We start from the raw sequence: 18,475 nt of genomic DNA on the forward strand, positions 1-18,475 counted from the left end.
AATTACTCTAATATTGAATCCAATCAAGTCCCATCCAATTATCAAAAAAAATCCAACACTGTGTCCTGAAGACAGAACCCAGAGTAACCACTAACCAGGATGACAGTCTGTAACACAGTCAGGAGACCTTTACAAACGGCCCCGCCCCCTCGCACATAGACGGGACAGAGAGATCTCGTCTGGATTGGAAAGCTCGAAAATACATCATAGACGCATGTTTTAGTCTTATTGCATATTAGAAACGGAGTTGGTGAAACTAAAACTGCGATATAATGTGTATGTAGCAATAATACATATGACATATATTTTTTAAATGTCTCCTGTACCGATAAAAAGTCTGATAACGTCGGAGCTTAACGTTACCACTGTCTTTAATCATTCCGGTCCGGGGCCCGTTTAATACCGGGGCTCGGTACCCCTCCCTACATGGGGGGAGGCGCAGCATATTGCTAAGGACTAAACACGATGGAGGGTTCTCATCTCAGCCTTATTACTCATAGGGGATGAAGAGGAGTAAGTAAATAAAGAGGCCGGCGCTCCAGGGTCTGGTTCTGCTGTGCGTTTTTGTGATGTAACGGTAAAATATTTCAGAATTCCTCCACGGGATGCCATTGTCATTGTACATCACTCAACCCGCGAAATACACACACTCAGTACATAGCTAGACCCAGAGCCATATTATATTAATCTGGCTAGACCATAGAGAGCGCGAATTTGCGGACCAGGAATTCGCGGGCACAGCCAGCTGGGCGGCTGGCTGACAGCCAGCGGCACAGCAGTGGCTACATGTGTGTGTATTTCGCGGGTTGCTAAATGTTTCGTGCGTGTGTGTTTATGTTGACAAGGAGGTTTAATAACTGTGTGCTACACAAAACGTGCAGTCGGTTTCATTTTCATCGCCGTTTGTAGTTAGCAGGATATTTTAATTTTAACTCTCGTCCCAAATTCGTCCCAAAATTATTTTTTATCCTCCCCGACACTATTTTTTTCGGCCCCGGGACGACGGGACGTCCTTAAGCTCGAGCCCTGCCCACGGGGTGAGATCTTGCGTGGAGCCCCAGATCGAGGGAGATTATCAGTGGTCTTGTATGTCTTCCATTTTCTAATAATTGCTCCCACAGTTGATTTCTTCACACCAAGCTGGTCCAGGTCTACAATTTTGTTTCTGGTGTCCTTTGACAGCTCTTTGGTCTTGGCCATAGTGGAGTTCGGAGTGTGACTGTTTGAGGTTGTGGACAGGTGTCTTTTATACTGATAACGAGTTCAAACAGGTGCCATTAATACAGTTAACGAGTGGAGGACAGAGGAGGCTCTTAAAGAAGAAGTTACAGGTCTGTGAGAGCCAGAAATCTTGTTTGTTTGTAGGTGACCAAATACTTATTTTACTGAGGAATTTACCAATTAATTCATTAAAAATCCTACAATGTGATTTCCTGGATTCTTTCCCCCCATTCTGTCTCTCATAGTTGAAGTGTACCTAGGATGGAAATTACAGGCCTCTCTCATCTTTTTAAGTGGGAGAACTTAGAAATAAGCTTCAGCTTGGTGTGAAGAAATCAACTGTGGGAGCAACTATTAGAAAATGGAAGACATACAAGACCACCAGTGATGTACCTGAACGCGTTCAATGAACGATCGTTCATGAACGCGTTCATATTTTGGGCGAACGTGAACTGAACGTACTGTATTTCCGCTAGATGAACGTAATTGAGAACGCGTTCATTCTCAGCGCTGTATAACGGCGTTCAAAAGTGCGTTCATTCTCAGCACTGTATTATAACGGCGTTCAAAAGTGTGCCAGATTTCATATGCCTTTCAGCCGAAAACCCAGTTAAAACACACCGTAAACAGGCTTCAAAATGCCTGTGACGCGTACGCGCCTGTCACCCCTGGCTGTCGCACTAAAATATAAATATACTAAATATATCAGACTCCTCACAACAAACAATGTGGAACCGCGGAACCGGCGAGCATTGAATGAATGAATGAATGAATTAGTATGGACGAAGCCGAGAGCAGCTGCAGCAGCACTCGCTCAGAGTGAGACTCTACGGCAGGGGTGGGGAACCTCCGGCCTCTGTCCGTATACGGCCCGCGAGACAATTTGGTACGGCCCTCGAGGTAATTTATAAACACACGCAAAGAATAAAAAAATGAAAGAAATCTAGACCGCAAAAAAATTAAACAAGCTAGTGCCTGTTTTTCCTGGCCAAGGTCAGGGTCCTTGAACACAACACGAGCCTAACGTGTCATCACGTGGTATATGTCTCGACTGACAGGGGTGCAGTTCTGACGGAGAGCACCAGAACGCCACTCCAGAACTTCAGAAATTGCAGTACCGATAAGTCCATACACATGCCGCAGTTTCTGCGTGTCTGTGTCTTTAGTTGAAAGCCCAGTGGCGATCTGTTCATCTGTCATACAGTCAATAACTGTGTTGTTATCATTAGCATCTGGTTAGCTAGCTATGCTAACGAATATAAGAAGCGTTGTCTACAACCAGGGAGGTAAAGGCACATCTTTATATGATCATTATAGTTATAAAAAAAACAAGAGAATAAAGTAAACAGGTATAAAATACTATATGACAGTTATTAATAAAGAAGAATACAGTTTCAAAGGGGAGTGATTTGTCAAATATCCATAAATTAAAAGAAAATCTGCTGACAGTTGTGTTTGGGTGTTGAGAGATGTGTCCATAGATCTCCTAATGTTACTCTCATAGTGCAAACAATCTTGCCAGGGGAGCATGCCCCCCGGACCCCCCTAGAGGAGGTTAGGTCCCCCCCACTTAAATCATGTTCACATGGATAGGAAACTAAATACATTTGCACACATCTTGTGTCCATATCTTTCTGTTTTGGTGGTCACGCCACAACCTGCACGTGCATGCATACGCGAGTCATGGTGAGATATCTGGATTAAGAGGTTGCTTTTTCTTTGCACAGAATGAAATGAATGGGCTGTGATTTTAGTTTTTTTAAGCAGAGGTCAATAACTTGTACGGCCCTCTGAGGATATTGTAAACATTTAAATGGCCCATTAACATCGTACAGGAGACAAATAATAGCTTGCAGCAACGTATTGAAAAAAGAACTATGAACTATAAATTACTTCATTTTTGAAACCATGAACTTTAGTTCAACATTTTGAATTATGAACTATGAACTGAACTAGTTCATTTTAAAATGTGTGAACTGTGAACTGAACTAGTTCATGTAGAAAGTGAACTTTCCCAACACTGAAGACCACTGATAATCTCCCTCGATCTGGGGCTCCACGCAAGATCTCACCCCGTGTGGTCAAAACGATCACAAGAACGGTGAGCAAAAATCCCAGAACCACATGGGGGGACCGAGTCCATGACCTGCAGAGAGCTGGGACCAAAGTGACAAAGGTTACCATCAGTAACACACTACGCCGCCAGGGACTCAAATCCTGCGGTGCCAGACGTGTCCCCCTGCTTAAGCCAGTACATGTCCAGGCCCGTCTGAAGTTTGATAGAGAGCATTTAGATGATCCAGAAGAGGATTGGGAGAATGTCATATGGTCAGATGAAACCAAAATAGAACTTTTAGGTAAAAACTCAACTAGACGTGTTTGGAGGAGAAAGAATGCTGAGTTGCATCCAAAGAACACCATACCTACTGTGAAACATGGGGGTGGAAACATCAGGCTGTGGGGCTGTTTTTCTGCAAAGGGACCAGGACCACTGATCCGTGTAAAGGAAAGAATGAATGGGGATCATGTATCGTGATATTTTGAGTGACAACCTCCTTCCATCAGCAAGGGCATTGAAGATGAAGCGTGGCTGGGTCTTTCAGCATGACAATGATCCCAAACACACCGCACGGAAAACGAAGGAGTGGCTTCGTAAGAAGAATTTCAAGGTCCTGGAGTGGCCTAGCCAGTCTCCAGATCTCAACCCCATAGAAAATCTTTGGAGGGAGTTGAAAGTCTGTGTTGCCCAGCGACAGCCCCAAAACATCACTGCTCTAGAGGAGATCTGCATGGAGGAATGGGCCAAAATACCAGCAACAGTGTGTGAAAACCTTGTGAAGACTTACAGAACACGTTTGACCTCTGTCGTTGCCAACAAAGGGTATATAACAAAGTATTGAGATGAACTTTTGTTATTGACCAAATACTTATTTTCCACCATAATTTGCAAATAAATTCTTTAAAAATCAGACAATGTGATTTTCTGGATTTTTTTTCCTCATTTTGTCTCTCATAATTGAGGTATACCTAGGATGAAAAGTATAGGCCTCTCTCATCTTTTTAAGTGGGAGAACTTGCACAATTGGTGGCTGACTAAATACTTTTTTGCCCCACTGTATATATATATATATATTATCTAAATATTCATGTAAATTATGTATAACATTTGAATCTTTAAACAAAAGACTACATCTAAAACATTATCCTCCACTTTTTTCAAACTGCTACCTGTGTTTCACCGCGTTGTAGTGTTGCCACTGGATACCATGTTGTTTTCAGAGTTTGACAGAGACTGCTCCTTTATTACTGGGTCTGCAGCGGAGAGAGGAACATCCTCACATCATGCTATGGTTCTCACAATTATAGCAACACCTATGTGTGTGTGTCATCACATCATGCATATTGGGTTATGGTCCTCACAAGTATAGTAAAAGATGTATGTGTGTCCTCGCCAGTGTTGGGTGTAACGCGTTACAAAGTACTATAATCACATTACATTTGTCGGTAACGGAGTAATGTAACACGTTACAGTTATAAATTCAGTAATCACACTATAGTTACTAACATTGCGTGACAAAATTACTAGATTCTCCCTTTGACAGACTAGACTATCAGTTACTACATTATTCAGAAGTTTACAGTAACTTTGGATAATAACACGGCGGGTTTAATAAACGGAGTCTCTCTTTTCCTCTCTCCCTCTCCCGACAGCCCGTCTGTGTCTCATGCAGCTCGCTGATCCAGTGAATGAGTGACCCGACACGACAGTAAATAATAAACTTATTTATAACTAGTTTAGCTAGTTCCAGGGGTAGATAAGATAGGTTTAACTTTGAACAATTTTAAATATTTCAAGTCACTCGAGTGATATTGTCGTATCATTTGTGCGACTTGTCCACATGCAACTGTCACAGGGGTTGTGCTGCAGTGCAGACAGAGACATCAACAGCTATAACTTTCGAGGGGTGGAAGTATGCCCATTATTTTAAATATGTCAGAAGAAAGGATAGGAATGTGACGGTAAGGTGCACTGTTGCAAACACAACAATATCAAACCTCTACAAGCACCTGCAAAGGCAACATGCTAACACGAAGCTAGTAGCTAAAGACCCCCGAACCCAGAGTGATGATGTTGAGTGTGTGCCGACTCCGAACAAGCAGCAAAAACTAGAATTTTCACCGTTATTAACTTGTGTTATGTCTTCCTTATTGCAATAGTAATTGTTATATGTGCACATGTAGGCCTACGTTTTAAGTTTTGGCTATAGGCGTAACGGTATCCGTATTCGTCCCGTACCGTCACGGTTCGGCACATGCAGTCACACGGCGAATACGCCTTTTTTTTACGAGTGGGAAAAAAGTCTGTCCTTCAGGGCAGCATCCACTACACTATTTATAATCCAGGGGGCGGTATTGCGCCTAAAAGCTGTTTGCCAGCCGCCTTTAAACAACAAATGAAGAACAAGAAGAAACACAACAACAAAACGAACTAAATACAAGAAGAAGAAAAGTTAGTATGGTGAGTTCAGATAACACACAGGAGCTAGAACCCACCTGCTTCTTTTAAATCAGCTGTGTGGGAACATTTCGGGTTCCCTGTGGACTGCAATAAGTATATAACTATATAAGTGTGCGAGTGGTGGATCCGACGAGGACGGTGTGTCGGCATTGTTCGATAGCGGTGCGGTATGCTAATGGTAACACACGCCAAACATGCTAAATCATATCAGGAGGCATCACCCAGATTTGCCAATCACCAGAGCCCGGCAAAAGACAACAGCTGTTCAACAGCTGATCCCCGCTGTTTTTAAGAAGCCAATAGACATGAAAGCCGTGAAACCAAAATAAATAACGGAAGCTTTTGGCATATGTTTTTCAACGACTTTGCGCTCTTGAAACACTTTCTTATTATTTATGATGTAAGACATTCTTTTTAGTTTTACAGCTTGATGAAACCTTTTTGTTTGACATCAGCCATTATAGATAATATGGCCATCTGAGTGTGTGGTACTGTGTGTGGTTTGTTTTTAACTGTTTAATACAGTTAATTATTCAAAATGTCAGAGTTCCTTATTTTTAAACTGAAACTTGCACGACTGTTCAAAAATAAATAACAACAAACCTGGAATTATGCATTTGGGACTTTTTTTTGCTTTTTCTTGTTGTACCGAACCGTACCAAACCGTGACCCCCAAACCGAGGTACGAACCGAACCGTGACTTCTGTGAACCGTTACACCCCTACTATAGGCTGTTGTTGAGTAACGCAAAAGTAATGTAAAGAGTAACGGGTTAAAGTAATATATTGCTTTTATTTAAAGTAATGAGTAATATCTAATATATTACTTTTTGTTGAGTAACGACCCCATCAATGGTCCTCACATCATGCATATTGGGTTATGGTCCTCACATTTATAGCAAAACATGTATGTAGCATGCGTGTGTTTCTTACAGAAGTAGGGGTGCTCCATGGCCTCTGTGGCAGTCAGTCTTTGTTGGTGGTCGTAGCGTAGCAGCTTGTCCAGCAGGTCCAGAGCTTCAGGACTCACCAGGTGTTGGTTCTCTGTCTGCACAAACTGTTCCCAGCGCTTCCTGCTTTGCCTGCAGGAACAAAGAACACAGAACAAAGACTCAGCATAGTTCTCAACGTACGCATGGTAAAATGCACCCCTAACTGAGCAGTTAAGCAAAGAGGGTCTCGCTGCTTCTGCCCTATTTGCAAATTTGGCACAAAGTTTGCCCCTTTCTATGCAAACAACACTCAAATCAAAAACAATCCATTTTAAAAATATAGGCGCTAATATATACACAATTCAAATAGTTGTTAAATAAAGCACATTTATAAGGGAGAGTATTGTGCAAACTTTCCAATGATCATGGTAGCTATTGAAGGCAGGCGAAGGCTCAAACTTATATTTTTTGGGATTGCATTGACGGGATGTAATGAGTTCTGTTATGCAAATATAAATGAATCAATCTCTCATTCATGTCACTTTAAAAATGCAATGGAAATTATGAATATACACCAATAAACACAGTTTGTATTCCCTCTCAAGACAGCAGAAGGGCTTGAGTGTGAGGACATATGCAGAACTGAAAGGTAAACATATGAACATTTCCCTTTGAGTATGTTCCTTATGACTTCAGCAGGGCAGATTTTCAAACTGTTTCTATGCAGCCCCTTTTGGTATTTGAAGCCTTGTATTCAAATTAGACTTCTACGTTACATAAAAGAACTGTATGTCACAATAAGTAGAGTGTGAGTGGACTTACTGTCCAAGCAGGTCTTTGAAGCGCGGGTCCAGCTCAATGTGGTATTTACGCAGGTAGCTGAACAGCTCGTCTGTCCCAAGCACCTTGGCAATCCGCACCAACTAAAAAAAAAAAAAAACACACGTATTCTGTTTAACACTTTGAAATATAAAAACATAGTTTGTTACATTATGTGTGTGTGTGCTGAACGACAGCAGCCTCTTACTGTTACTGACACTTGAGAGTGAGGAACCACAGAGAACATCAGATAACAGACCCAGGTACACAGTTTGTCTCCATTACATGTCTAACAGAGACACAGGACACCCCGAGTGTGCTGAGAAGTAAGCCAGATTTCTTCTTGATTTAATTCAGTGTGTGTTCAGAAAATCAGTAATAAACTGCTTCCTGTCTAGCTGCTGGTGTCACGGGTGTGTCAGACTCACCTGGTCGTAGTTGTCCTGTCCGTGGAAGAAGGGTTCTTTCTGAAAAATCATACTGGCCAGCATACAGCCCAAGCTCCACATGTCTAGACTGTAGTCGTACATCTGAAACACAAAATCATCAAACAGCACTGCCGATGATGAGAACACAGACATCAGAATTATCCTTGTGTGCTGACAACATTTTATCCAATTTATATAGGACTGTACCAAAGATTTGTAAGCTAAATCTACATTTCTAAATCAACATTCAAGTCATAGTAGCTTCTTTTTTTCCAGTCTTTTTATTCTGTTTAAACCTGGCATGTATGCACTGTTAGATACACTTACTAATATTATTAACAGTCAAATTATTCTTAGAATTCAAATACCTTTAAGTCCAAAGAAACGGTTAGCTCCCATGCTTGTTGCACACAAAGGGAGGAACAGAATGACGAGTTACATTCATTCAAGAAGTTGATTAAGAACTTACAATTTAATCTTATATTTAATAGTATTTCGCGCTTTTTTTTATTATATAAAAATAAGACGTTAGAAGCTTTATTTGAAGACTTCAATAGAAACTTCAAATGTTTAAAAAAGATGAAATATCCTTTTTTTCCCTCTTCTTGTCTCTTTTATTTCTTTATTATGTGTAAGTATTACTTATGGTTGTTGTATATACATATTGTTTTGTAAATACCTTTGGTATCTACAGTGAACTTTTTAATGACATTTAAAAAAAAAAGAAGAAGAAAGAAAATTATTATATTTGGTACAACCCTACATACTTGTGATTGTCAGCGTTTTAAATGAACATGTTGTGTGTTTTTATCTTGAATAACTGTAAATGTGAGTTGTAAGTGGGCTTGTTGGAGGTGTGATGTGTTACCTGGTAGTCCACCAGCAGTTCGGGGCCTTTAAAGTACCGCGAGGCCACTCGGACGTTATACTCCTGAGACGGGTGGTAGAACTCTGCCAGTCCCCAGTCTATAAGGCGTAGCTATGGAAACACACAATACGTCCTCATTAAACTTCACTCACAAAAGAACATTTAAAAGTGTAACTAAACAAGTGTAACCTCTCATAACCTTTGGTCAGCAAGCCTTAGCAAGTGGCACACACACAATATACAGATCAGTAGGGAGGACCTGCCATCAAAGCAGGAACTCTACTACCCAAAGCACTTCTTAAGACCCCCAAAATCCCTCATATAAACTCTAAGTCAATAATAAACTGTATATTTAAACATCTGTTTACAAGCCACATACCCATATATATATATATATATATATATATATAAAAAAAGAATATATATATACACAAGGGTGCACATAACTGGTACGCAAGTACGCATGCGTGGCAAACATCTGAAATGCGTAATGTCACTTGTGTCACTAAGCGCCTTTGCGTACCGACGGCCTTGTGAAGCTTTTCCAGAAGACGCTTAGATCACTGGGCGACAGAGTCACTCGCCGTGTGCACAGACAGGGCTGCTGTTAACGTCGGTGTGTACAACGGTGCCCGGCGCACACACTGGTGAACTGCGCTAAATCAGCTCGCATGCTCCACTATTTCTGTTTTATTGTTAGCATGTTATATTATTTCGTTTTTATTAATCATGCAATGTTATTTTGAACACTTGTTGGCAAGGATTAGCTCAGTGGTTCCCATAGTGGGGGGGGGGCAGAGGCATGACAGGGGGGTGCGAGAGACCGGGAGGAAAAATGGTTATTGAAAAAAAAAAAAACGATTAAAAAAAAAAAAAATCATAATTTCAACAATTATTGATTCGAAAATAATATGATCCAGTACTATTAAGTCTGGGTCTCTGTGTTTCATTAAAGCTCGGCTCTGTGTGGAACGAGCCATTTTGTGTGTGTGCGCGAGCGAGAGAGAGTGAGCGCACCGGTACCGGAGATCGTTGTTGTTAGCTTCTGGTGCTAGCGAGCTACGCTAACGGATATAAAGAGTTTTTTCAACAACAAAGTGGAGGAGAGTCCTCTCATGTCAGACTGAGAGGCTCAGTGAACGGAAGGACTCTCTCAGTGTTATCTCAGTGGGTCTCAAACGTTGTAGTCACCATTAATGTAAACAATTATTTCCAAGGCACACGTTTATATGATCATTATAGTTATAAAAAATAAGACAATAAATGAAAAACAGGTATGAAATACTATATGACAGTAAAAAAAGAATAAAGTTTAAAAGGGGAGTGATTTGTAAAATATCCATAAAGAAAAAGTAAATCTGTTTACAGTTCTGTTTCATATGGGTGTTGAGAAAGGTATCCATAGAGATCTCTTCATTTTGCTCACAAAGTGCACCAGATTGATGCTTTTAACTTCAATATTTAAAAATAAATCTTCCCCCCTATGTGAGGTCCACACACCACCTATAAAAATAGCACTTTACCCCTGCTTACACCGATATGCCTTGAGCCTTCATTGTAACTGTCACATTGTGTATATGGGTGGGGAGTGTTGCATTAGAACATTCCACTGTAGCGACCGGTACATTAATGGGAAACCCTACATGTTTGAGCACCCTCTATGAAACGTCAAGCTACCCCACAGCACCCCAAAATAAATATCTGGCGCCGCCACTGAGCCTGACTATTTGTGTTGGGGGGGGGGCCCGACTTATTTTTTTCTCTAAAGGGGGGGCCTGACAGAAAAAGTTTGAGAACCACTCTGAACAGGGTGTTTGAATAGGGTTAGGTGACCGGATCAGGGAGGGCACAGGAAGAGTGAGAGCACAGTGTTCTTAGCAGATGCGACAGATGCTAACAGCTTCAACAACTCACTGGCAGTTTCCAACTTTGGAATTGTACACATATTTTATAAAAATTATGGCTGTCAGTCGAATAAAATATTTAATCGCGATTAATCGCACATTTTTTATCTGTTCTAAACAGGGCCGAATTTACCTTTTTTTTTTTTTTTACCATATGACCATTTATTTTGGCTATTTGTACACTTGAAAAGTTTTATTTTCTGTTATTGTGAACTTCACCAAAATGATATATTCTTTTCATATGTAAATTGTTTCCGCCTTTGTATGTTTATGCATACTTTTATTTTGTACCCGGGGGGGTGTATTTAGCTGTCGCACGTCGGAGTCCAGCTTCAGTTAGCGTTGATGCAGGGGGGTGTATGATACCCCCTTCTACCCACCCAACTAGGGGTGTATCTAAATTAATAGTTTTTTGTCAATCCAGAACCAAAATCTATATATATTATAGTTTATAATAAAAACTGAAAAAGCTGAATAATTCGGAGGCTGAAAACAAATCACAGAAATGTATTTCATGATTATAAAAATATTTCCTAAATATGAATATCTGTCGATTTCAGCTCTGACTGTCTTGTAGCAATCCAACAGATATATTTAGATGAAAATTACATCTGCTTTAATTTGAGCATCACTCACTGTACACCATATGTATAAAAGCCCCTTACCAACTAACAATAATGACTCCTTTTCAAATGGGGGAGAGTATAAATCAAGAGTGAGTGTGAGAGAGGGGCTGAAATACAAAGGTGAGATAACATCCATTGTGTGTGGGTGTGTGAGGAAAGAAACAGGACTATATTAAGCACCACCTACCTTTCTCAACTGGTGGTCGATCATCACATTGTGGGGTTTGACGTCACGGTGCATGATTCCCATACTGTGACAGTAGTCCAGAGCCTGACACGCACACAGATGTGATATCAGAGCAGACAATCATATACATTAGTGTATACAACGTTTCTCATTCTCAGGCACATTGCCAAAATAAGAGACTAAGCGGGAATATTTCTTGTCTTGTAATTTCAACATCATTTAAAATAATTTTTGTAATGTCTTACCTTCAGTAGTTCGTACATATAGAAACGGATATCATAATTTGTTAACTTCTGGTACAACTCCTGCAGGGAAACACAAATTTACATCAGGGAGTGAACGTCTTCTGTCACAGACTGACTGCACCTTGACCAAAAAAAGAAAACCTTCTTCTATGTAGCGCTTAGAAAGGTATAGCTCATTTGAAGCCATTGCCGTATCACCTACAATAGTTTGGCCTACAGAGTGGTGCAGGAATGAGTCTTAACCCAGAGATGAGTTAGCATTTTACCACTTCCGGTTCTCTCGTCTAGAACACGTTTTATTTGTTTTGTTAGATATCTGAAATAACAATTAAGCTCCGCCCCCGATCTCGGCTCAGTAGAATTAATGGAGAGAGAAAATAAATCTGGATTCGGCTTTTACTGCATTTTACAACTTTTAAAACCTGATGATTCAATTAAGGGCTATAAGAGTGTTCATACTGGGCGGTTTATTTCGTTTTAAAAAGAATTATCCGCTGATTTACAGACGCGTGTAGACTATTAATGATAGTCAATGGGAAAAAGTATTCTGGGCCCAGTGACGTCACTGACTGATACGGAAATTGTAGTATCGCAGTTTGGCCACTACGAATATTTTCCTCAGAGTCCGGAGCACTTCCTGAGGGCTTGGTAAATGTTCAACGCTTCTATGTGTCCTAAAATGGTGGTTGCTAGCAAGTGACTAAATGACTACCCATTTCTCTGAATGTTAGCCGCCTTCAACTTAGCGTTGTTGTTGTAAAGTTAGCAACCGTGATGTAGTTTGTCAATAGCCTAACCATAGCTTTTTACTTCTGAAGATTGTATTTCCACTTAAAAAATCACAACTTTGGACGATATGTGGAGGTTATCCTCCTGAACAAAACGTTGAAGCGTCATAAGCATGTGTTTGCCACAGAGCTTATTTTCTGCAACATTCCAATGGAAAAATCCCATTGGCTTTTGTCGAGGGAGCCGTAGCGATGCTAACTTCCGGGTTAGCCAACAAACATACGCCATCACTGCACCACTCTATAGAAAGCTAATGTACACTCAGGATTCTTGCTGTTCTGAATTAGTTTCTTCGTGGTTGACTGCACTTACTGTAAATGGCTTTGAAATTAAATGTAATCTTTAATTTGAAATAAGTAAAAAGCTGAAGCCACCTGCACTCTGATGAAGACAGTACAACATGGGACATGATGGACCCCAGAAGAAGAAGCATGCAGAAGAGAGGGGATCATTGTACCTTGAAGTCTGTGTTATTGATGCATTCAAAGACCAGCGCTGGAGTTCTGGACTGTACAGCCACCACAGAGAGGACAGAGGAAAGGGAAGTGTCAGAGAGAAGGAATCAGAAAAAGATAAAGGCAAGAGCAGTATGTGACTCATTACGGATCAAAACACAGATTCAACAACCACCTTAACCTGCTGCAAGAGAACTGGACCTAAACCCAATTTAAAGTAAAATCATCCGCATCATGCTTAATAATCAGTCACTGTTTGATTGAACTTGATTTAAAAATGGTGCATGATTGTATGACAAGTATTGTTTTTGTAAATGTGTATGCATGAAACTATGGGCATTATTAAATAGATGAATGGATTTTAAAATCAGAAGCCGATTACTTTTTTTATCCCTCATGACAGTTGCTATATTTGAGAATGAAAAAAAGATATAAATAGCTGTCAAGCCGTTTATGACAAAATTATGAAATGGCTATGTGACTGTGGTGTAATCTGCATCATGTCCTCCCTCCTTCACGCTTTACCAAGGCATCACAACATTAACAGTACCACGATTTCAGTGATTTGAATCTATGATCTCAATGGGACCAATCTGGTTAAATAAAGGTTTGAAATGAAATGAAATGAAGTGTCGGGCTGCACGATTTGTAAAAAATAACAAATTGCGATTATTTTTGACAGATTTTGCCATGTTGATATCAGCACCACAATACTTCGTTCAGAATAAATACCTACCGTACTTTTCGGACTATAAAGCGCACCTGCATATAAGCTGCAGCAGCTAAATTGTCCGTCTGTCTTGCTCTCGTTCTGTCTCTCGGTTCCACTTGTACTTTGGCGCGCTACCTGTCTCACTCTTTTCCGGCCTCCAGCTTTTCCTGCTGGAGCCCGCCGCTTAAAGGTGGCGGGCGCGGACCGGTCCTAGAGCCCATAGAGTTAAAGGTGGTTAATTTTACCTGTAAAATCCATAGATTTAGGAGGTTCCCTAGTGGCCGTTCGCTGTACAAAAAAATGGGGGAAAAAGTCGCGGCTTATAGTCCGAAAAGTACGGTACATATATTTTGCCTGTAACAAATATTGCGCCTGATGCAATTTTGATTGTCATTAACATTTGATTAATTGTGCAACCCTTATCGTCATGTCCCTATAGGAATCATAAACATTTAGTATGTTTTATTTGCACACTTTTCCATTCATTCTCCCATTTAAACAGAAGAGACATTAGGGATCTTACCACGGGGTCTTTGACGGTGTCCACCAGCCGGATGATGTTGGTCCCTCCTCGCAGGTTCTCCAGGATCTTGATCTCTCGCTTGATCTTTTTCTTCTTGACTGGCTAATTCCATAGGAAACCAAACAAAAAGAGTGATTTAGAAAAGGGTACAAGACCGGGGAAAAAGCATAGTCTGTTTATGTGCTATTCCTGACTCTTTATGTTGAAGCTGCTGAGCCTGCATGCTGCTGCTGCATTCAGTCTGTCAATGTTTGTACAGACACTTTTGATGATCACATTGAAATGGCCGACGCTGGCTTTGACTCTGACCAACAATTAATAGCAATGGTACTAACAGGCATCATCAAGTGTCCCCTGCATCACCATGACGATAACCATTTTACATTTATTAAAAGTTTAACATCTCTGAGTGTGTGGGAGAGAAACTCTCTCTGGAGGGAACTTTAGGATTTTAGCCTTGCAGACCATTTACATTGAACAAAAACACACTACAGGAAAGGGGAAACACCAAAAGCCAAATAGGGCCGCTTTAATCCAGCATCTTTAGAAAATATATTTTTAAAATGCCCATCACAGGGAGAGCAAAGTGCTCACCTTCAGGATCTTGACCACCACCTTCTCATTATCGGTGATGTTGATGGCCTCGAACACTTCGCTGTACTTCCCTCTGCCCAGTTTACGAACCAGCTGGTAGTCCTCCTGGTTGCTGTAAGGACAGATGGAGAAACAGTGCAGGGCTCGTGTGAAAGAGAGAAAATATTTTCAGCATGTAATTAAGTCAGACTGTGTCAAGTGCCCTCGATTAGGCCTAAGGGGAAAAAGTCATTTGTGGTTGTGATCTTGAGAGGTTATTTAAGTCAACAGGGAGGGTGAGCAGGGGGGCAGATATGGAGGTGTCTGTCAGACAGAGCAGCAGGGTGGTGGGCTGGGAGACTGTGCTATCACAGTGTCATCACACCCTCACAGCTACATGTATAACTAGAAAACGAATTTCCTGCAGAAAATGCGTGTGAATGCTGTAAACTGTGAACATTTGTTGCTGAATTTAGCTGAAAATGCAGAAAAAGCTGAATATGTTATTAATTGAATGGTCTCTGTAGCTGCATTTAGCTACACAAAGTAAGTGTGTTGCTGAACTTAGCGGAGAAATGCAGAAAGGTTAAATGATTTGAATCAAATTGTTACAGCTCAAATGCATTAGAATGACTTAGTTGAAAACTTGAAAGTGAAATGTTAAACTGGAAGAGTAGGAAAAATAGTGAAGAAGCTTAATATTTAAAAGAAAAGGTTTTAAAAAAGGTATAAACAACAACACGTATAGCCTTGATGTCCTGAAATAGCTGAATAATGTAATAGTTGAATGGGTTCTGCAGCTGAAAATAGGCTGAAGGAGTTAAATATCAGATGTAAGTAGTAGTGAATGAATGTGTATTAAGAAGAGAAAAGAAAGTAAAAAGGCTTGGGAAAGCTGCAGAATATTTTGACTGCAAACTTTTCGACTAAAACCATACGTCACTAATAATGTATAAAATATGTGGAACCTGTTGAAGTCAGTATGAAGTCTCCATCAGACAGAAAAGAATAGGCTGAGACAGTCTGTTAAAGTTCAGTATATTTGTCAGTGTTTGTTTCTGTGCTGAGCACCTAATCATAACACCTGTGTGAGCCCAGAGATCAAAGGTTTCCATGGTGATGTGCAGTAATCAGTGAGAGGAGAGCCTTTCCATTGGTCTGAATGAGAGATAAACCCCTTACATTTGAACGTTTTGTTGAAGAACCATAGCAGATATCGGTGACATTTCAACGTGTGTGCTTTTTGTGTACTTTGGGGTCAATAATGTGGCCTTTTTGGCAGATTAACTAAAGGTGTGCGGCTGATGCTGTGAGGAAAGTGCAGGCTGTATTTACAATAGGCTTTAATGGAGACATGTTGAACGTTGTTGTCACTTCATGCCCTCAAGAGGCATTTTGTTTAATTTTGTTTATTATTATTTTTTATTTTTCAACCTAGGAGAGGTTTTCCTACGTTTTTCATTAAAAATGATGTCCAAGGAGTGTAGGGTTAGGGAATTATGGCAGGTTTAAAAAAAAAATTGGGCAAATTTCAAGCTGTCCTCCACTCTGTTTTGAGATCATAGCACTCTGTTAAAATCTGAAGAAGGCCTCTGTAAACAGCATTCACACTAATAATAGACCTCCATCTGCCACACATTCCTTATTCTTCTTCCCCTCATGCAAACACATTTTCTGCTGTGGTCAGACATGCATGCAGTAAATAGAAATGTCCTCACTTCCAGTTGGGTACGTGGGCCTCATAGTCCCAGTACTCCCGGCTCTTAAGCGTATTGACGTCTGCGTAAACACGGGACTTGCTACCGGCCACCGGACCCGGCATGGCGAGACCCGGGGCTCGGGCGCTGCGGGGGTCTGCTGGGGTGGGGGACACACTAGATGGGGTGGTAGGGGATAGACACAATTTGCTGAGTGGGTGGGTATGAAGTACAACAGGCCAGCCAGCTAGCTAGCTTCCCTCTGCAGCCAGACTGGGAAAAAGGGGATGGAGAGAACCAGATATGTCCAACGGGGTTCGCCTCAATCAGTGCCCGCCGAGCAGCGCTCCTTGGTGGGATTGTCAGAAGCAGCAGAGCAGATGACGGTGGGGCTCGAAAGGAGGCTGGTCAGAGTCTGGGTGATAGTACGGCTCATGTTACACAGGGGCGGGAAGGCATCGGGATGTTGAGGTAGATAAAACGGACCCCTAAATGGCCACAGAGGAGGAGGAACGGGGGTCGGTGATTTAAATATCACGGGTTAAAACTCTGAGGCAACTGTCGTTGCAGGCCCTAAATCGGAAATGGGGGTGGTAACCGGTGGGCTTCCTGCTCTAGCCGGCGGAGGGTCGGGGGGTTCCCTTGGTGGTCCAGTGTTAGCTTTCAATCAACTATTGATGTGACGGCTCGGTGGCGGGGTCGGCCGGAGGGAGAGGGGTGGAGCAGCAGAGAGATCGATGTTGTTAGCTGACGTTAGCCAGCGATGCTACTTCAGCGCGTAGATGTCGCACCGATGGGGAGCGCTCGGCGCCGTGCACCACCATCGGCGGAGCCCGCGTCATGTGCGACCGGCTGTGCGGGGAAGCAGCGCCTCAGGACCCGGTACCAGACGCGGACGGGGGCCCGGGATTCGGGGGTTTCTTCTGCAGCCACGGACCTCCCCGGTCGTGAGCGCAGGGAAGGGAAGCAGATTGCGATTGAAGAGGAGCAGAGAGCCGCCCGGATGTGAAGCTGCGGGCTGCCGGGGCGAACAGGAGGAATGTGATGCTGGGCGGAGCAGCCGGGACACATCGCCCTCTAGTGGGGAGGATGTGACAGAGGGGCACAATGATGGCTTTTTTTCTGTCAAAAACATTGTATCTGTAAATAAACTACTAAAATAATTTCCACCTTGGCTGTTCAAATGTTATAAGTAATATTGTAACAAGGACGAAACAAACAATGACTGGGGCTGCTGATGAGTACATGTACTTCTTACTTCTGATAATTAGTCCATGTGGCTTTTTATTTTAATGACATTTTTTTCTGCACTTCAAGCAGTGGCGGTTCTAGACCAATTTTACTGGGGGGGGGGGGGCAGGCTGGGGCCAGTTATTTCATGAGAGGGGCACAATAAAAAGACAACGACAGTATAAAGTACTTGTGTAAAATAAACATAGAATACGGTAATTGGTTTTTGTACATTTAAGTTGCAGTCCTGTGTTTGTTTGTTGTTATTTGTTTTAGTAACTTTAAGTGACAATTAAATTTAAAAACATAAACAGTATTTGCTTTTATAAGGTAATGTAACAGTTTATCTCCACTGTACATCGGGCCTCTGATTTGATTTAGTTCCAATAAATCGTGATATTGTAACCTTTTTTTGTGAGGGGGCCACAGGGGGGTCCCTGGTCAGTGTTACGGAGCGTCCACACTACAGCTTCAAAAAAAGCTTGGAGCTGGGCGTGTCTGTAGCTTGGGGATTTTATTCAAGCAATGCGACCAACAACCAATCACATGAATCTCCCGCCCCCGACATACAAAGCAAAAAACCCCTGGCCCCTGTTGCCCCTCCCCCATAGAACTGCCCCTGACTTCTATTATTATTAAATATTCAAGTAATAATGATACAAATAATAATAATACATGTAATTTATAAGGCACATTCACTGTACATATAGAGGGTCAAATTCAATACAACAATTATAAAAAAACACAA

The 18,475-nt window shown here is 41.6% G+C and overlaps 1 protein-coding gene across 2 annotated transcripts; it reads right to left on the bottom strand.

The window, feature by feature from the left end:
• Positions 1–4,449: 4,449 nt before the first annotated feature.
• Positions 4,450–17,626, bottom strand: csnk2a2b (casein kinase 2, alpha prime polypeptide b). 2 transcript variants are annotated; one of them, XM_034085883.2, is made up of 11 exons: positions 16,519–17,626; positions 14,822–14,933; positions 14,228–14,329; positions 12,995–13,045; positions 11,749–11,808; positions 11,504–11,587; positions 8,787–8,897; positions 7,919–8,020; positions 7,494–7,594; positions 6,673–6,821; positions 4,450–4,533 (listed from the first exon to the last, which is right to left on the bottom strand). In XM_034085883.2, the coding sequence occupies exons 1-11, from the start codon at positions 16,620–16,622 to the stop codon at positions 4,457–4,459; spliced, it is 1,053 nt and encodes a 350-aa protein (XP_033941774.1). In that variant the 5' UTR covers positions 16,623–17,626; the 3' UTR covers positions 4,450–4,456. The 2 variants fall into 2 exon arrangements, with proteins under 2 accessions (XP_033941774.1, XP_071059476.1); XM_071203375.1 differs by lacking the exon at positions 12,995–13,045.
• Between the last annotated feature and the right edge of the window lie 849 nt (positions 17,627–18,475).

This window comes from Pseudochaenichthys georgianus, chromosome 6, assembly GCF_902827115.2.
Source record: "Pseudochaenichthys georgianus chromosome 6, fPseGeo1.2, whole genome shotgun sequence".
NCBI classification, from domain to species: Eukaryota; Metazoa; Chordata; class Actinopteri; order Perciformes; family Channichthyidae; genus Pseudochaenichthys; species Pseudochaenichthys georgianus.